The sequence below is a fragment of the Xenopus laevis genome, chromosome 7S (genome assembly GCF_017654675.1).
Source record: "Xenopus laevis strain J_2021 chromosome 7S, Xenopus_laevis_v10.1, whole genome shotgun sequence".
Taxonomy (NCBI): Eukaryota; Metazoa; Chordata; class Amphibia; order Anura; family Pipidae; genus Xenopus; species Xenopus laevis.
In genome coordinates this window covers 71,325,614-71,346,373 of record NC_054384.1, presented here as the reverse complement: position 1 = coordinate 71,346,373, position 20,760 = coordinate 71,325,614, and the positions used below count along the sequence as shown (strand labels likewise).

At 41.1% G+C, this 20,760-nt stretch overlaps 1 protein-coding gene across 7 annotated transcripts in view; it reads left to right on the top strand.

Annotated features, from left to right (window-relative positions):
• Positions 1 to 17,235, top strand: part of LOC108697590 (centrosomal protein of 164 kDa) — a 56,866-nt gene extending 39,631 nt beyond the window's left edge. For 5 of the 7 annotated variants that reach the window (XM_041571377.1, XM_018227765.2, XM_041571375.1 and 2 more), the window contains 10 exons: positions 961 to 1,145; positions 1,651 to 1,789; positions 2,384 to 2,451; positions 4,595 to 4,781; positions 11,339 to 11,446; positions 11,892 to 12,003; positions 12,708 to 13,007; positions 13,978 to 14,044; positions 14,647 to 14,769; positions 15,911 to 17,235. In XM_041571377.1, coding sequence (XP_041427311.1) covers positions 961 to 1,145; positions 1,651 to 1,789; positions 2,384 to 2,451; positions 4,595 to 4,781; positions 11,339 to 11,446; positions 11,892 to 12,003; positions 12,708 to 13,007; positions 13,978 to 14,044; positions 14,647 to 14,769; positions 15,911 to 16,001 — 1,380 coding nt within the window. In that variant the 3' untranslated portion in view covers positions 16,002 to 17,235. The remainder of the gene's footprint in view (positions 1 to 960; positions 1,146 to 1,650; positions 1,790 to 2,383; positions 2,452 to 4,594; positions 4,782 to 11,338; positions 11,447 to 11,891; positions 12,004 to 12,707; positions 13,008 to 13,977; positions 14,045 to 14,646; positions 14,770 to 15,910) is intronic. The other 2 variants (XM_018227761.2, XM_041571376.1) reach the window with 1 other exon arrangement.
• Positions 17,236 to 20,760: the final 3,525 nt, after the last annotated feature.

Below are 20,760 nucleotides of genomic sequence, written 5' to 3'. Positions count from 1 at the left end.
TATGCTCAATGCATTCTAGGATGCTGTTGGCAGGCATATACATCATAAAGTATTTAAACAGCAGTCAGGTAACATCTGGTATAGACTCTGGTGCTGCAAGGCTGCTAGTTTTTCTGTAATATTCGGGATTTCCCCAGCTGCAAACATTTTCACAAATCTGTACTAGAGTTTCACCTGGAAAAAATTAGCTCTTTTTTTACATTAGGAAAAAAAATGCTTAAAAATTGTAATATCATTATTAGAATTTTGCTCTGCATTTTGTTTGCCTTAAAACCGACATTTAGCAATTTTAACAGCAACAGGCCAATGTTGCTCATCAATGCTGATTAATAGTCAGAATACACAGTAACACCGTGTAATGAAATATGATTTTTTTTAGTTTTTATTACTTTTCCAGCTTATTAATGTAGAATAGGATGCCACTAAGATTCACTGTTTCATGGCTGATCCGTGATTTCTTGTGTTGCATTGCATATAACCAACAAGCAGTCACTAAGCATCTAACAATTACTATTTTAGATAAGTTTAGGACTATCTGTTTGAGCCATTTGAAACTGGCTACATGTAGCAGGTAAAAAAAGATTATAATTACAGAATTATTGCTGCAATTTATCCTATTTAGGCCTGCTTTCATGGTTAATTGTTTCCCTGGAGGGGAAAAGGTTAAGTGATCAGCTTAACAGATTTGTATTTTCTGCTGTGTTGGCTTGGAAACTCCACAATTGTCCCTAAATTATATTGTTGTTTGGGCGGTCACTCAACTCGTGATTGATGCATTTGATTGTAATAGTTTCTCCTTTGATACAATAATGATCAGGCAGCCACACCCATCAACCTAAATTCAGTAGCCACTGATTGTACTGATGAATGCGCAGCCTGCTACCACTGTGCTACCACATTCTTCTAAAAATCAGAAATGAAACAGAATTATGTTTTATTGTTATTTCTCTTGAAACACAGGAAATGAAGCATTCTTCTCTAAACCTCAAGATACAGGAGGACCTGGTAGCTGAGCAAAAACAGCTCCAAGATTTAATACAGAAATCACAACATGAGTTTGAAAAAACGCAAAACCAAAGAACTGAACTGGAGACAGAGGTGGAGCGACTGCAGAGCCGGTACTCCCAGCTTCTGAATAAAGTCAGGTACACGTTCATTTCCTAAGTATAAGAGAAGAGAAGAATCGATTCTATAAATTTGTAAGTGTGTTTTCTATGTAAGATTAATAACAGGGGGGTCATTTCTCTGCTGGTATATATATATATGTAGTGAGAATGTGTGTGCTGTGACAGGCACGTGATCAACCCATCCACACACACAGTTGATTTCCATGCGAAATGTTGTTCCATTGGCAGCCTTTATGCTTATTCCTTTTCCTGTCAGTACACACACATTCAGGTAATGGAAGGCATCAGCTTTTCTCTACTGGCATACAAGGAAGGGGGGTGGGAGGGGAATGTCTAAATGCCTCTTCCCGCCTGCCCCTAAGCAATACAGCACTGTGTTACTGAGGAAAGGCAAAGGTCTGATTCAGAGCGCAGAGTTCTGTGGCAAGTTGTTCAGTGAAGGATGCAGCCTACAAAGTACAAAAAATGGCCCAGTGCACCTTGAACACTGCATTGTAAACAAGGCCTACTGTCTTTCCTACAGGGACTTAGAAGAAGAAATTGCAAAAAGCAACATTGATCTAAGAGATGATACAGTTAGGGTGAGTCCTAGAGTGGATCCGGCCCTCAGGCTGGAAGATCTTACTGCATACACCAGTTCAGTACATGGAGCTTCAGTTCCAGTAAGTATGACCTCAGTCAGCTCTACATGTATTGTACCTAAGGACATTAGTTGCTGTGCGTAAGTGGACTAGTTATAATTTTGTGGTAGGTACATTACATTATTATTAGGTAATCCTAATGTGTCTTCAGTTCTGTATCCTTTATTGTCCATATCACTAATTTTAGTTTTATTAAAGTAGTAAAAAAAAAAAAAAAAACCAGAAACCAATGTATAATAAACCACATGCAATGTTTTTGACTTAGGTTTGATAAAGCTTATATGCACTAAGTGGCCCATTTATTCAAAGTTAAAAAAGTAAAGAGTGACTGAAGTTTATCAGAGCACAAGTCACTGGGAGTCACCTGGGAAACTGACAACATGTCTAGCCCTATGTCAGATTTCAAAATTAATCTAAAAAAATCCATTTGCTCTTTTTAAAAAAAGGATTTCAGTGCAGAAGTCTGCTGGAGCATATGAAAAATGATCCATATTGAAAAAACATATTTTTCCCATGACAGTATTAATAACTAAAACACTTTATAATAATGCAAATTTTGAACTATTTTGCTTTGTATGCTGACCATAATATAATTGCTTTTCTCCCCCTGTTCAGCATTTAGATATTCTCAGACATGCCATGTCTTCGGTACAAAACCAGGATAATGATAGTGAAATGGATGAGTAAGTGAGATTATTATTCTGTAGTTGTACATGTATTCATCTTCATTCTGGATCCATGTTCTTTGTTACATTTAAATGTGTGTACATTTTATCAATGGAACGGAAAGAAATCCAGCATTATGCATCTACTCTTGGTATATATCTTTCTTTTACCTTGCTGTTTTAGCAATTATTTTCTCATGGTTTGTCCATAATCCTGGGACACTACTTTACTACCAATTGCAACCTCCATATTCTGTAAAAAAATTGCTGCAAGTCAATTGTGTGTCCCAAAACAGAGTGCTGATAGTGCTGCACACAAGAGGGGTAGGGGACACATAGGCAACCAACTAGATATGCTTTTGCAGCAGTGCAGCAATAAATTATCCCTTACTGTGTTTTTCATTGCTGCCTCGTTGTACCCATGGCAAAACGGCTAAAATGTGGCACTTTCCAGTAATGCTATAATATAGGTGCCAATAGCTATAAATGTGCAACACATTACCTTAAAGTGCTTTGCTGCATTTTTTTCCTAAGTTTCAAGTAATAGATTCAATGGAAGTATTGACAGTTGCTGATGTTACATTGGTAGACACTGCATAAAGGCCCATTTTAAAGTGTACAAGGCTGGACATGTATGTGCACATTTGTTGTGACCACACATAGTAAAATGAGGCCCCATAACTCTGACTAGCAAACAAAGTCTGGTTTATTTATAATTTTCAACACAAGATGATCCTGTATAGTGTGCAGAGGGATTTTTGCTGTTGAAGTGCAGGAGCTAAAGCCCCCTTGGCATAAGTCAAGGCCTACAGTAAAGTATCTTTCGGCATCAGTTTTGAAGAATACCCACTACACTGCAGTTAAAATTTTCTGGCTTTACATAATATACAACATGTGCTAAATATTGAGCCTGATAGTATGGCTTTCTTATCTTTTAGTTAAAGGCAGAGTTTACTTTTAAAATAAATTAATTTTTAGTAGGATGTATATAGTGATTTGCAATTGCGTTTTTTCCTATTTTTATAAATTTTATGTGTTTTTATTTTAATAATTTCGTTTTTTGTTCTGCAACTATCCTGTTGCTAGGGTCCAGTTTACCCTAGCAGTCAGGCAGTGGTTGAATAAGAGACTTCATTATGAATAAGAAAGGGCCTGAATAGAAAGATAGCTAACAAAAAGTTGCAATAAGATAATCGTCTCATGGAGCAATACTTTTATGTCAGTGACTTCCACTTGAAAGCTGGAAAGATGTTTAAGACGAAGGAGGCAAACATTTCAAAAACTAATAATAAAAAAAAGACCAATTGAAAAATTGCTTACATGCTGAAAGTACACTTAAAGGGGAAATTTACCATTACAACCATCATAGTTACATATCCTATAACCATAATGAAGGGCTACACTGCCAAAATATTGTGGTTAATTAATTATGGTTAATAATGGCTTATACATCAGGGAACAGTCGATGCTACATGGACTAGATCTGATGTTTGACCACATAACTGTGCATACATTCAGGGCCATACAAATGGCAGCAATGTTTTTGGATCAAACGGCATAACACATTTACCTGACATCCCCTTTGACTCCAATACAATCCTTCTACAGAGGAACAAAGGGTTGTGCCCAGCATGTGCATTCAGATCAGTCCTTCCTTAAAGGCGTGGTGGTTCACCTTGAAGTTAACTTTTAGTAAGTTATAGAATAGTCAATTCTAAGGAAGTTTTCACATGGTCTTCATTATTTTCTTTTATAGTTTTAAAATGATTTTCCTTTTTCAAGTAGGGGTCACTGACCCCATCTAAAAAACAAATGCTCTGTAAGGCAACACATATATTGTTATTGTCACTTTTTATTACTCATCTTTCTATTCAGGCCTCTCCTATTTATATTCCAGTCTGTTATTCAAATCAATCTGCAAACTGGAGTGCTGCTGAATAAAAAGCTAAAAAAAACTCAAGAACCACAAATATTAAAAAATGAAAACCAATTGCAAATTGTCTCCAAATATCACTCTCTACATCTAGATCATACTAAAAGTTAAGGTAAAGGTGAACAGCCCCTTTAAAGTTTGAACTGACATCAAGTTTGTCCATGATTCCTCTTTCACCATGCACCTTTCTCCTTCCCTAACTCACCTTTTCTCTTTTCCTCCCCTTAGTATCCAGCATTACATCTCCTCCCAGGGGGCCTCAGTACAAAAAGCTAAGGATTTCCTACACCTGCAGACCCGCTCACTGTGTCACCGCCAATCCTTACTCCATGCAGCCAAGAAGAATTGGCGTCATAGCATGCGAGAGACGCAGGACTTGCATCTCCTGCAGGATGAGAAGCAGAACTTGGAAGAGGTAAGACTGAAGCATGAAAACAGCTGTAAATTAATTAGAATATTGAACTGTTATATCTTACAATTATACATCTAAAGTTCCAGCATGATATCTGTTATCCAGAAAATATTTATACCACATTCTTTTTTAATGGGGTTGCCTTTTCTCTGCAATAAGACACTACCTTGCACTTCTTTCTACCTTACCTATCAAAAACTGTGTTGATGGCAAATAGTGCTATTGTGTTTTTCTTGTTCTAATTTTTTTAGTAGTCATGGAGCTTTATATCACAGATGGGTCTCAAGCATACCAGATTATATATCTTATCACCGTGAATTTATAATTGAGTTATGCTATCTGCAATCTAAAGTACAGGTAGAAGGAATAAATGTCTACAGAAATAATAGTGAACAGAGCAACAACAACAGCAACAATTATTGGCAGTAGAACTGGTCTACTGAAGGGGCACCATCTTAGAAACTTACATTACTAACAAGTCGGTTGTTAAAGTTACTGCCTTTTAAAGCCGACCCTGTCAACTGTAAGTGATTGTGAAACGGAAAACTCAAGGAATGGAAGCAAATCCCATCAGCAATGGCCTTCCTTAAAGAATATTTCTGCGGACTAACTTCATATTTATACCTTGGTTGTGTAATGGTATATTAGACAGGAAAATGTCAAAATCATGTGAGTTTATAGTGTAGACTGGAGAGGCCAATAGTAGAGCCTGTGGCAGGATTTTACATTGGGACCCACAGGTCCTTTGTTTGGATCCAATTGTGATGTTCACTGACATCATGTTTAAAAATGCAGTATTTTTTATTATACAGGTATATTTCTCTGTCATCATAGGGGGACACAGGGACGATGGGGTTAAGCTCCACCCTCCAGGAGGCAGGACACTTACTAATAAATTTGTGGGCGTGCCTAACCGGCTTAACCCCCACACTCCAGCTTATCCAATCAGTTTTTTAAGTGTCCTGTTACCAGGAGGATGGACGTCCAGCGATGTTAGTCAAGGATGACTACTCTCTTTCTGTGGTCTTACTCTGGGCAGCGCATGTTTGTCCTTAGTACAGTCCCAGTATTTCTCCGCCCACCGGGGTCATTTCTAGCCGCTATAGGCTATAACGACCACCCAGACGTATCCCTGCTAAGTTTGGCGATGGCAGATGGTCTGGCCGGGATGGGCACGAGGTGAGTACCTGCCTTGGGCATAACAACTCACCTCACAGGTCTGGCTTGGCAGCCTCCCCCCTAGCACGGTAGCCCTCCCCCGTTCCCCCCCTTATCCTTACTGTTTTGGTAAGAGGTGCAGGGCGTGCTCCTGTACTGGCCGGTTCTTTCCCTCCATGCTGTGTCTGGGCGCTCGCTGCGCCTTCTGTCTAAGTGAGGAGACGGCTGAGGGGGGAGAGGGCCGGATCGCGCTGCGCTGGAACGCATGCGGCGTATGCGTTCCGGCGGCCATCTTGCGCACGTTGTGCGCATGCGCGTATGCGTTCCAGCGGCCATTTTGCGCACTTGTGCGCATGCGCGTATGCGTTCCAGCGGCCATCTTGCGCATAGTGCTTCTGCTGCGCACCGGATGGTCCATTTCTCCGCTCCTGCAAGTGCTAGCGAGTTGTAAGCGGTTGCTGACTGCCCCACACACTCCTACTTACCCAATCTCCATGGCAGAAGGTAGGTCAGAGGGGTTATTCACCAGGGCAGGGGGGAAGGCTGCCAAAACAGCGCAGATTAAATTTTTTGCCTGTGCCAATTGCAATGTTAAGCTGCCTCGAGGGCAGGGGGAGCCGCTCTGTAAGTCCTGTTTAGTGGGGCAGAGTACAGCGCTCATTTCAGAGGATGTTTCAAGCCCTCCAGCGGCTCAGCCAGAGAATCCTTCAAGGGAGAGTATTTCTCAAGGTCAGGGGCTCAGCTCAGATGCTGATGTGCCAGCACCATTGTGGGCCATTCATTTAACACAGTCCCTTGCTTCCTTGCAGGGTCTTCCCTCTATTGCTGACAATTTAGGAAGAATGTTAGCCAGACTTGATCAAAAGACTAGCTCTAAGCGAAAGCGGTCTGAAGAAACTAAAGTGCCTACTACGTCTATTCATTGTTTGTCTGACGAATCTGCAGCTGAGCAGGCATCCTCACAATCTGAGGGAGAATTACTTCCTTCTGAAGTTTCGTCTGGGGAGGAGGAAGAAACTGTGGAGGACCACAGAGATCATGATAGTCAGCATGATGTGGAGGGTATTATTAAGGGTGTTATGGATGTGTTGAATATATCACAAACGCCCAAATCCCAGGATGATTTGGGGTTATTCAAGAGGAAGCAAAATCCGAAGTTTGTTTTCCTTCTCATGAGCATCTTCTTCACATAATACAAGAAGAGTGGAGTGTTCCAGAAAGAAAGTTTCAGACGACTAGGAAATTTTCTAAGTCTTATCCATTTTCGAAAGATCTGGTAGAAAAGTGGACTAATCCCCCAGCAGTTGATGCACCTGTATCAAGATTGGCCAAGTCCACTACATTGCCAGTCACAGATGCGGCATCCTTCAAAGACCCATCTGACCGAAGATTGGAAGGTTTTCTTAGGTCAATTTATTCTTCGTCTGGGTCAGCTCTTCGCCCATGCCTGGCTTCGGCTTGGGTGGCCAGAGCAATACAAGCGTGGTCCGAATCGCTTGTCAAGGACATCCAGAATGCAGTTTCCAGATCCGATCTGTTATCATCAGCCAATGCGATAGCAGAGGCATCGGCTTATTTGTGCGACTCCGCACTAGACACAGTTCAAGTCACGGCACGTACTTCCGCTCTTTCTGTTGCAGCACGTAGAACATTGTGGCTGAAAAATTGGTCAGCAGATCTGAGTTCTAAGAAGTCCTTGACATCTCTTCCATTCAAGGGACAGCGCCTGTTTGGTGAAGAGCTTGAAAAAATTATTTCGCAGGCGACGGGAGGAAAAAGCACTTTTCTTCCACAGGCCAAAAGTAAAACAACTACTACCACCAGACGGGGAAGGTTTTTTCGTGGCTCAAGTAGACGATACACACGAAGAAACAATTCACCACAGCGGTCACACTTTCGAGCCAAAACAAACGACAAAGGTCGCATGCATTGGAAGACCAATCGACCGGTTATCAAGCCCGCAGCAGATAAGTCTTCGTCAGCCTGACGGGGTACCCCTTCCGGAGTCGGGGGAGCGTATTGGGGGCAAGTTACTCCAATTCCGGGAGGTGTGGATCAACCATGCGTCAGACATGTGGGTGAACGAAATTATTTCCGAAGGTTACCACATAGATTTCTCAACCATTCCTGGCAAAAGATTCATCATGTCCAGGGTTCCTGCAGATCCAGACAAAGCTGCTGCCTTTCTAAATTGCATCACAAATTTAGAACAAACTGGAGTGATTGTTCCAGTGCCACATTCAGAGAGATTTTCCGGATTCTATTCCAACATTTTCATTGTGCCAAAGAAAAACGGCTCCTTCAGGCCGGTACTAGATCTCAAACAGCTGAACAGGTTCGTCAGATCAGTACGATTCAAAATGGAGACTCTGAGATCAGTGATAAGAGGGATGGAGAAAAATCAACTGCTGATGTCTATCGATATCAGAGATGCGTACCTCCATGTACCAATCTGGCCGCCGCATCACTCCTTCCTTCGATTCGCATTCAGGAACCAACACTACCAGTTTGTGGCTCTGCCATTCGGACTCTCTTCAGCCCCCAGAGTGTTCACAAAACTAATGGCAGTATCGGCGGCGGCATTACGTCTGCAAGGGATTTCAGTCACTCCTTATCTGGACGATCTGCTTCTGAAAGCCAGATCAGAGGAAAAGGCAGAGGAAGATCGGAGCAAGGCAATCAGTCTTCTGCAGAATTTTGGCTGGACCATAAATTGGTCGAAGTCCAATTTGCGACCCAGTCATCACATGACATTCCTGGGTCTCGAGTTCAATACCATTACACAAATGGTGCATCTTCCGTTGGACAAGCAAATGAAGGTCATGAAGCAAGTCCGTCTACTCCTCCGAGATCAGAGTCCAACTGTTCATCTAGGAATGAGAGTACTGGGACTCATGGTTGCTACCATAGAAGCCGTTCCATTTGCACAGATTCACTTACGACCATTGCAAGCGAACATTCTAACGTCATGGAGAGGGGGAGCTCTCACTCGCAAGCTCAATCTATCTCAGTCGACAAGAGTAGCCATCCAGTGGTGGCTGCGACCGACCAATCTCTCCAAGGGTCAATCCTGGGCGACGCAAGATTGGAAGATAATTTCCACAGATGCCAGTCTGAGGGGTTGGGGAGCAACCTGGGACAACTTGTCTGCCCAAGGTCAATGGTCTCCAAGGGAGTCCAAACTTCCAATCAACATCTTAGAGCTAAGGGCAATAAGACTAGCTCTGGCCGAATGGACAGAGTTATTACAAGCAAGTCCGGTTCGATTACAGAGCGACAATGCTACCGCAGTGGCGTACATAAATCGCCAGGGAGGTACTCGCAGCAAAGCGGCGCTGTTGGAAGCTCAACAAATTCTCAGTTGGGCAGAAACCAACGAAGTACAGCTATCCGCGATCCATATCCCAGGAGTTCTAAACACCAAAGCAGATTACCTCAGCAGAATTCGTCTAGATCCGGGAGAATGGGAACTTCACCCAGAAGTGTTTGCAAAACTAGTACTCCATTGGGGACAACCACAGGTCGATCTAATGGCGTCAAGAAACAACACAAAGGTGCCTCGATTCTTTGCTCGTTACCGAGAGAGACTGGCAGCAGGGGTCGATGCCATGACACAGAAGTGGCAGTTCAGTCTAGCGTACATATTCCCTCCGCTACCCATGCTTCCACGAGTCCTCAAGAAGATCAGACAGTCAGACATCACGGTAATTGTGGTGGCTCCTTACTGGCCTCGGAGGACTTGGTTTTACGACCTTCAGGAAATGTCAATAGCACAACCGATACGTCTCGAGAACAGGCCGGACCTTCTGTTCCAAGGGCCCGTGGCACATCACAACCCAGGGTTGTTCGCTTTGACGGGATGGCTGTTGAGGCAGACATCTGGCGAAAACAAGGGTTAACAGAAGAAGTTATTGCCACATTACTGAGAGCTCGTAAGTCTTCATCTTCAAAATCATACTACAGAGTCTGGCAATCCTATCGGAGTTGGTGCGAGGAGTTCAATCTATCCTTTCACAAGCTTAGCATTCCGAGAGTTCTGTCTTTCCTGCAGCGCGGGCTCAGGCGAGGTCTAAAACTCAGCTCTCTGAAAGTACAAGTATCAGCTCTGTCAATCCTATTTCAGTCCAAACTAGCCTTGAATGATACAGTACGCACTTTTCTACAAGGAGTGGCACATATAGTTCCTCCATATCAGCCTCCAGTTCCAGCATGGGATTTGAATGTTGTTCTTGAAGCCCTTCTGGATCCACCATTCGAACCGATGGGATCTATTTCAGATACTTGGCTTACCTGGAAGGTAGTGTTCTTAATGGCAATTACATCCACTAGAAGAGTGTCAGAACTGAGTGCACTATCGGCAGATCCATCTTTTCTAGTGTTCCACAAGGATAAGGCAGTCCTACGCACAGTTCCGTCTTTCCTTCCTAAGGTGGTCTCGTCATTTCACATCAACCAAGACATTGTTGTTCCATCTCTCTGTCCGGAACCAAAGAATGATAAGGAACGTCGGCTACACAACTTAGATGTAGTTAGAGCCTTACGATGGTATATTGAAAAATCAAGGTCTTTTCGACGGTCTCAAACTCTCTTCGTATTACCATCAGGGCCCAGGAAGGGTCATCCTGCATCTAAAGCTACCATTTCTAGATGGATCAAGGAGACCATCAGACAGGCATACATGGCCAAAGGGAAGATTCCACCGGAGGGAATTCGAGCTCATTCTACAAGAGCAATCGGAGCTTCCTGGGCTTGGCGTAATTCAGCCTCATTGGACCAGATTTGCAGGGCGGCTACCTGGTCCTCTGTACATACTTTTTCAAAATTCTATAAAGTTGATATTTTTTCTTCAGCTGAAGCATCTTTTGGGCGCAAGGTGCTACATTCTGTGCTGAAGTAATGGTTAATTCGTTTTCCCGCCCTGCTGTTTTGGGGGCTGCTTTGTTAAGTCCCCATCGTCCCTGTGTCCCCCTATGATGACAGAGAAAACAGGATTTTTTATACTTACCGTTAAATCTGTTTCTCTGTGATCAATAGGGGGACACAGGGCGGCCCGCCCTAAAACTTTTGTTTATTGACCGTTTGGTCATGTCGGGATAATTCCCTGATTTACCTTCTACGTGGGTTATTATTATTTTGATTATTACGTAATCTTGTTACAGCTTTTTTTGTGACAAACTGATTGGATAAGCTGGAGTGTGGGGGTTAAGCCGGTTAGGCACGCCCACAAATTTATTAGTAAGTGTCCTGCCTCCTGGAGGGTGGAGCTTAACCCCATCGTCCCTGTGTCCCCCTATTGATCACAGAGAAACAGATTTAACGGTAAGTATAAAAAATCCTGTTTTCACTATTAATCTAACTGAAGGCTGGTGCATATTGCCTGAGTTTTCCCTTTTCTCCTGTAGGAAGCACGCAGTATAAATGCATTCCAGAGTACCATGCAGAAGGGGCAGGTCTTGCTGCAAGAGAAAGAGCAGAGACTGCAGGAGCTGGAGAGTTCCCTTCGGGAAGAGGTGAGGGAATAACCTATAACCTAATAATGGATTGTAGAGCAACGTGATTACTTAAATCTTATCCACGTACACAAGAGATACAAAAAACAAATACGGAGTAAAATCTCTACCATGAATGAGGCGTTTATCACATACTCTATGGCAGTGATCCCCAACCAGTGGCTCGTAAGCAACATGTTGCTTACCAACCCCTTGGATGTTGCTCTCAGTGGCCTCAAATTAGGTGTTTCTTTTAAATTCCTGTCGTAGGGGCAAGTTTTGGTTGCATACAAAACACATGTACTGCCAAACAGACCACGAAGAGGATACCAAATAGCCAAACACAGCCCTTATTTGGCACCCCAGGAACTTTTCTATGCGTCCAAACATTTTTTACATTTGAATGTGTTTCACAGTTGGGGACTGCTGCTTAATGGCAATACCAATGCTCTCCTTCTCCTTGCAGATATCTGATGATGATGCTGTTATTAGAGGAAGAAGAAGTAAAAAGGTGGTGTCCTTTGACTTAAGTGACTCAGATGACTCCTGCAGTATCATAAACAATGATTTGCACCCAGGTAAGAATCTACTGAACTCCTCATTATCTCCCTTTGTGGTGAGGCAGCCCCTCTAAATGACTAGTTCCTCATCTCTGGGGCTGTCCCATCTCTTCCAGGGTGGGCCAATGTAGTGAACTATATGTTCAGACAAAATAAAAGTAGGGGTGAATGCAAGTTGACGCCCTTATATAACGCTATGCTTTTCCTATTTAAATATCACACTTTATGGATTTTAAGATGATCATACTTGTCTAGTATTCTGTGAAAATATGAAGAAAAAAGAAGAAAACTGTAACTTCTTATTTTTATGTGCTAAAATAAAACCCTTTTTTGTGGATACTGCTTGTAACTCTAGAGCAACCAACTATATTGCTGCCTATGTTTCAACACTAAAGCCGTAGTCATTTACTCGCCAGGATGTGGTATGTGGTTCTTTGGGTTCAACAGATCAAACAGACCTTTGGCTCTGTCCCTTTTAATGTCCAAATATACCCCTTCTGAGACACATTTGCATTTATGTTTGGGGTCATCCTGTTGCTGCTCCTGTTTAGGCCCGTGAGCATGTTTAGATTAACTGCATTTATTTGAAGGTTTTTAGGTTACTGTATTTACAGACTATCTTGAAAATTCTGCTTCCTTCTTTTTGGAGCTTCTTTTGTAAATAAATGATTGGAGGAAGCATTTTAGCATTACCATCACTGATGAACCACATCTTGTCCCAGCAGGTGGAGATCTCAGGACACAACCTATTGTTCCATTCAAAGTGCACAGTTTGACAGACTCACTACGGCGCATCACAGCTGAATTAAATGGGGTCTTATCTTCACTGGGTTCTCTCTCCAATGACCCTCTCTCTACAGAGCCAGGCATCCCTCTCTCCTCTTTCAACACTCTAACACGACTCAGTGTTCCTCAGTCCTCCGTGTGGAGCAGTAGTTTACCCTCAAGTGTACCCTCAGTACCCTCTTCTTCACAGTCGGTGGATGCAATCTTAATGAAGAAATGGCAAAAGTATTTCCCAGGTCTGCCAGGATAAAGTTTAATTGCTCTACTTAAAATAAAGTAATGTGTTAAAAAAACAGTAACACCAAAACATTAAATTGTTTCCCTGTCCTACTACAACAGGTGTATTTGCTTCAGAAACACTACTATAGTTTATATAAACAAGTTGCTGTGAAGCCATGGTGGCAGCCATTCAGAGCACAAGTTACGTATAAGATACCAGATGCACTCCGTAAATTCCCATTGTATTCTATTACAGAGTCTATCTGTTATCTATCAGGTAGCCTGTGCCTTTTCTCCTTTTTTAGCTTGAATGGCTGCCCCCATAGCTCTGCAGTAGCTTTATTTAGCTATCTTTAGTAGTGTTTTTAAAGCAAACTTTTACCAATGCATAGCAGCAATACATTATATTTGAATTACTTTGAAATGCTTTTATTTTTTGGTATTACAGTTCCTTTAATGTCACTTATCTCCTTTTACACAAAAAGTCTCTAATACCTGTACAAGATCATACCTACCCTCCAGATTAACAGATCACCTCCTGGTTTACGCTAATGGTTACTTATATCTGCCATAGGCATTTATATATCACTGTCACAACCATTACATGCAACAAAAAATTCCAAAAAGTACAGTATATTTATAAATATATACTCCTCTGCATTTTCTGTTGCATTTCTGTTAATTATTGTGACAGTGGGCCCTGTTATCATGGGAGGGTGAAAGAGTTGGCCTATAAACTACTCCGTGACCCTGAACAAGTCATTAACAACCTGGTGCTGTGGTATACTTAGTACACCTATTTATTGCTGTACAGCACTTTGAGTCCATTGGAAGACAATCAATATATATTGGAAAAAAATCCACTCTCATGTTATATGATGAGTCCTAGGATGTTCATTCAGTCCAGCTCTGTATCAGTTATTCAGCTATAATCTCTAATCTTTGTGTATCTGTCTCGTGATCAGTGTTCCAACATATATTTTATAGGAGGAACACCTCCATTCAGTAACCAGTCCCAGCTGCAAGAGAATAGATTTGGCTATGTTCCTGCTGGGTGAGTGTGATTGTGCCATAAATTCATGGGTTTGTAAAATCTAGGTAAAATGTCTATAGGTGGCAAGTAAAATGGGAGTATTTTGTGTATCCACGAGGCTAAATTAAAGAGATACCGACACCAGAAATAGTTGTTTTTACATCTATTGTAATATTGACTTTGCATGCTTCTTTTCATTTTGCCATAAAGTGTTTGCCCAATGCTTTTACATTACCTATGTGACTCCCTGTGTTCCTGTATGAGGGGGCTGCCATATTTGTGCAACAGGAGTCCGTTAGCATTAGAAACTTTAACTGAAATGCTGTGATGGGGCAGTCGGGTTGGCAAAACAGTCATGTTTAGAAACTTCAGCTAACAATTACTTACAAAAACAAATCTCTCAGTTACAAAAACAGATCTCTTAGTTACCTAATCATAGGTGTTAGTGTCAGTATCACTTTAAGTAGATATTGAACAAATATGGGAAAGGGAATGATCTAAAAACATAAAATTAATTTGCCATTATTGTAAAGGAATCAAAATGCAGAAACTTGATGGGCAGTGTCTAAAGATTATTTGTTCATTTTATAATCTCATTTCTCTGTCTTTACAAATCCTCACAGAGATCAAGTTCAAATGTTGCAAAGCTCAGCTGTACATGCACAGCACACGGACAAACGTAGCATTCAGGCTATGATTGACACCAACAAGAAGTGGCTGGAAAACTTCAGGAACGACCCCAAAGTGTATCCTTTCCGTAATGCTATAAGAGAACATTAACACACTTAGAGCTAGATCTTTACAAAGCACTGGTAAGGGCCCATCTACATTATGCCATGCAGTTTAAGTCTCCATTGGTCAGTTGGGACATAATTGAATTAGAGAGGGTTCAGAAAAAGGCAACTAAGCTGGTAATGATGCAGAGACTGGTATGATTGCTATATTTGGCTCAGGAAGGTTTTTTTTTCCCCTTCTGAGGCATATTTCAGAGGCATCAGATGGGGATTTTTTTTGCCTTTCTCTGGAGTTTTATATAGAAGTAAAAGGTTTATTAACTCAGGGGTGTCCAAACTTTTTGCAATGAGGGCCAGATTTGGTGAGGTAAAAATGTGTGGGGGCTGAACATTTAGCCGGACATCCTTTGAACCATTAACACCATAACTCGTTTAAACAAGGAGTCACGTAGCCATAGCGGTAATATTTGGGCACATTAGTGAAATGATCTGGCACTTTGTCTATACTGCTGCCTGTGTGCTGAAGGTTTCAGCAATAGACACGTACTGGCACATAGTGACGCGCCGCTCTCGCATACTTCTTTAGTGCTGAAGGTGCAATAGAAGTAGTGACGTGCCAGTACAGTAAACTACAGAAGTATGTGAGAGCGGTGCATTACTACGTGCCAGTACGTGTCTATTACTAACACCTTCAGCACACAGGCAGCAGTATAGACCAAGTGGCAGATCATTTCACTAATGTGCCCAAATATTACTGCTACAGCTACATGATTCCTGATTGCACTGTGCTGGCGGGTCGCATTATTATTAATTTTATGATGGAGGCTGAGGGCCAGTGTAAACTTGATAAAGGTCCGCAATTGGCCCGCGGGCCGCACTTTGGACATGCCTGGTTTATCTCTATAGACATACAGTATTTCTTTTCCAGCCTAAATTACTGTGTTACTTTTATTTACCATAGGTGCAATTGTAAAACCCAGCCAGTAGGGTTTGGGAAAGTATCCTAATTTTACTATCTAATACCTCTCCTGTCTTAGATTGGTATCCAATATTGTGGGTGCATGATGTCTGTATTATAACTGTACCTGTATTGTGGCCCCCACTGTCAAAATTGCCAAGACTGCTTTCTAGTTTCCCTTGACTGAAGTCCAAGCCCACGCACAAGCAGGACAATGGGATCTTCTCCAGGACTTCTGCAGTTAGGTTTGGATGAGAACAACCAAATCAAGGTATATCGGTACTAGTGGAATGGGAGAAGCCAAAGAGAGCAGGATTAGCACTTTACATACATCTCTCCTCCTGTAAAACACATAAAAGCTGTTGTGCAGGGGCAGAGTCAAGTGTTTGGAACTGAGAGGTCACAGCAGAACTCTACATACATGTATGTTGTCTCTTTCTAAGAACACTGCACGTTAATTAATGACTGGGAACATTATTTACACAGCCATTTCTCAGGTGCCTGAATCTTACTTGTAAAATGTTATTCATATAGAAGCTATATATTTATATGTATTTTTCTACACTGAATAAGGTCCATTTTTTTTATTTGTGCACAGAAACAGAATAATGGCAAAATAGGTACACATGACACCAAATGCTAAACACTATCTGTGACTGAAACCAGTACTTGTGCAAAAGAAGGCACCTAGCACAATGTACCCGCAAGAATCTAACATTGGTAGCTGCTATTTGTCAGCCGGCAAAATGGTCTGAAGTGAGAGTAAAAATAGTCACTGGCATTTCAAGTACACAAAAGCCCCAATAGCCACAAGCTCAAAATAAAGCTTCAGTCAGTGGCAGCTTATGGCAGCTCTTCCATAGTGACAGCTTGGAGCCTGAAAGAGAGGTTTATTATTGGGGAATGTAATACATAATACTTTTTAGGAATCTGTGACACCTTCTCCAGCCAACTACAACAAGCAGCTAGTACTGTAAAGTGATGTAAGACATTTCTACACACACAACTAATAGGCTTGTACAGGCAAGATGGCAGCGGACACAATATCAATTGACACATAACTGTACAACTCACTTCTTTCCCAGTGTTTTTATACAGCAGCAGTGACAATCTTGTTGTGTTGGTCTTTTATATTTGTGTCTTTTACCTGTGTGAAGTATGTCCACTAGTTTTATGATCAGATTAAACCAACACTTTATTAACCTTGCTGTGCGAGGTGTTTGTCCAGCACAGAAGCAATCTCAGCAGTTAAAGGGAAAGTGGACACGAACTTGGCTCAGGAAATGAGATAAAAGAAAAAGTAAATTAGGTTTTGAAATCTAATTATCTGTAAGAAATGCTAATTTTCTGTAAGATGATATGCTTGATTCTCTAAGACTATAAGGCAAGGGTATGCTAAAAGTACTAAGGCCAAAACAGCACTCATAACCATGGAAATAAACAAACAAGATAACCCTTTTACTGGAAATAGGTGGGGTTTAAAGGAACAGTAACGTCAAAAAATAAGTGTTTAAAAGTAATGAAAATATAATGCAGTGTTGCCCTGCACTGGTAAAACTGCTGTGTTTGCTTCAGGAACACTACTATTGTTTATATAAATAAGCTGCAGTGTAGCAATGGGGGCAGCCATTCAAAGGAGAAAAGGCTCAGGTTACACATCAGATAGCAAGTAAGGTCTGTCTGTCGAATGATGTTATCTGTTATCCATTAGTTAACCTGTGCCATATAGCCGTTTTCCAATTTCTGCTATTGCTCCGCAGCATCTTGTTTATATGAACTATAGTAGTGTTTCTAAAGCGAACACCTTAGTTTTACCAGTGCAGGGCAACACTACATGATATTTTCATTACTTTAAAACACTTACATTTTTTTGGTGTTACTGTTCCTTTAAGCAAGCCAAGGGGACCAGCAGGACTGCAATAGGGAGACAATGACATGGGACTGTGGCTGGGAGGAAGGAACTGCTGTTGAGAAAGAGTGGAACCAGGAATGAGAGTCAGTTGCTCTCCTATTCAATTACTTTTATAGTTTTTTTTAATTGTTTGCCTTCCTCTTCTGCTATTTCCCAATTACATTTAAAATGCTATAGATGCCAAAGAATGATTGCTCTGCAAGGCTACAATATATTGTTATTGCTACTTTTTATATATTACTTCTATTTCTGTTCAGCCTCCCCACTATTCTCTCATTCAACCCACTTACTGGTTACTTGTGTAAACTGGATCCTAGCATTGCAACCAAGGCAGCTTCTGAAGTTCTTGACTGGACGGCTGCAGAAAAAACTGAAATAATTTTAAGCAGCAACAAATAGAAAACTAAGACTGCAAATCGTCTCACAATTATGCTTTCTAAGTTTTACTAAATTTAAATTTGATAGCAAACTTCTCCCTTTAAGTAAAGATTATTGAAGACTAACTAATTAGAGAATATCCAGAATAATAGCCAAGTTATTTCTACACGAGAACTTGTCTTTAAAGGGCACGTAAAGGCAAAAAAATAAAATCCCATTTGTACTTTCCTTAATGAAAAAGAAACCTATCTCCAATATACTTTAATAAAAAAAATATGTACCGTTTTTAAGATACCTGACTGTATGCAGTGAAATTCTCCCTTCATTTACTGCTGTGGATAGGAATTGTCAGATGGTCCCTAACTGCTGAGCAGGGAAACAATCATAGTTATGAACAGCAGGGGGAGCCCCCGCCTTACTTCCCAGAAGCAGAACTCAAGCAGCTTTGTTTATGACGATCCCTAAGCAGCCCAGACCACACTGAGCATGTGCACAGTCTTAGTCTTGCAAAGATGTTTAACAAAGTTACAAGATGGTGACCCCCTGTAGCCAACTTTGAAAGAATAAATTATTTGTTTGATTAGGCTTGTGGTGCAGTAAGTTCATGTTTATATTTAGTATACAAAATACAGCATTTCTAGCCTTATTCTATTTTAGACTTTACATGCCTTTTAAAGGCATTAACTGAATCAGCCATCACAACATCACCCGGCAGTGCATTCCACAACCTCACTGTCCTGACTGTGAAGAACCCCCTACGTTGCTTCAAATGAAAGTTCTTTTCTTCTAGTCTAAAGGGGTGGCCTCTGGTACGGTGATCCACTTTATGGGTAAAAAGGTCCCCTGCTATTTGTCTATAATGTCCTCTAATGTACTTGTAAAGTGTAATTATGTTCCCTCGCAAGCGCCTTTTTTCCAGAGGAAACAACCCCAACCTTGACAGTCTACCCTCATAATTTAAGTCTTCCATCCCTCTAACCAGTTTAGTTGCACGTCTCTGCACTCTCTCCAGCTCATTTATATCCCTCTTAAGGACTGGAGTCCAAAACTGCACTGCATACTCCAGATGAGGCCTTACCAGGGACCTATAAAGAGGCATAATTATGTTTTCATCCCTTGAGTTAATGCCCTTTTTTATGCAAGACAGAACTTTATTTGCTTTAGTAGCCACAGAATGACACTGCCCAGAATTAGACAACGTGTTATCTACAAAGACCCCAATATCCTTCTCATTTAAGGAAACTCCCAACACACTGCCATTTAGTGTATAACTTGCATTTATATTATTTTTGCCAAAGTGCATTGAACCTCATTTTCCAGTTTGCTGCCCAGTTTTCCAATTTAGACAAATCACTCTGCAAAGTGGCAGCATCCTGCATGGAACCTATAGTTCTGCACAATTTAGTATCATCTGCAAAAATAGAAACAGTACTTTCAATGCCCACCTCCAGGTCATTAATAAACAAGTTGAAACAAAAGGGACCTAGTACAGAAATGCAGAAGAATTGTGGAATGTAACAGGTGCCAGAAGTTGGTTGACTCCATGTAACACAGATGTGCAGCAGTTCTCAGAAACACTGATTATACAACGAAATATTAGTTAGCGATTCAAATGAAAGCAAAATCTAAAAACATTTTTCAGTTAATACAGTGAATGTTTGAGTTTGTAAAGAACAATGCAGACACTGTTTTTTTTTTTTTAACAGCCTAATATTCCCTTTTCTTCACTTTCTGAAAAGGAATAAAACAAAGTTTATATTGTTGTCTTCATGTTTTGATTTGGAATAGAATCTGCAGTGTTCCTAATGCATTTGCGTGTATGGAAATAAAAGCTATTAAAAGGGTCTTGTGCTTTATTCACTTTTTTAAACAAGTGATCTCTTATTCTTCTGAACATAACTGTAAATGTAATCATATGGAAATATACTGTATATGAGGCATCAGTAACTCTTATTAACATGGTTCCTTTCCCCTGGAATAACTGCATTTCTAATGGGAACTTTGTACCAGTCATGTGCCGTTTTGGACCTCCAATCCTGACCATGGCCACTTATTGGCGCCACAGCTGACAGTGACATTCTAGGCTACCAAAGGTTAATCTCTGTCCTTTTGCAAATGTGTCCTTCCCAGGAGATTTGGTTTTACATAGCAGGTCAGATGGAGCATTAAGCATCATCCCCAGCACTGCATAGTGTGCCATTAATCCCAAACACAGGGAGCCATTGCCAGGCTACACAGAGTAAATGCACTGCTTTTCACAGATGCTGAGCTTCAATGTAGTTAAAAGAGTATCCTTAACTATAAACTGTACTTTTCCTAATATACTTAATAGCTAGATGTGCTATATTTGTACATCATTCAGGCTCACATGCCTATCTATTTGGCATTTCATTAGCATGTCATTCTATTTCATGTATGTGCTAACCCACCTTCTGACATTCAGACCCGACCCAAGCTGTATAATGGTACAAAAAAAAACGCTTTCTCATTATATAAGGAAACCACTAACTAGATAGATGCATAGTATGGTGCCCTGTTTCCTCTCCTCTCTCTCAGGGATACTGGCATGGGAAAAAACATTTTTTCAAAATGCATCAGTTAATAGTGCTGCTCCAGCAGAATTCTGCACTGAAATCCATTTCTCAAAAGAGCAAACAGATTTTTTTATATTCAATTTTGAAATCTGAAATGGAGCTAGACATTTTGTCAATTTCCCAGCTGCCCCTGGTCATGTGACTTGTGCCTGCACTTTAGG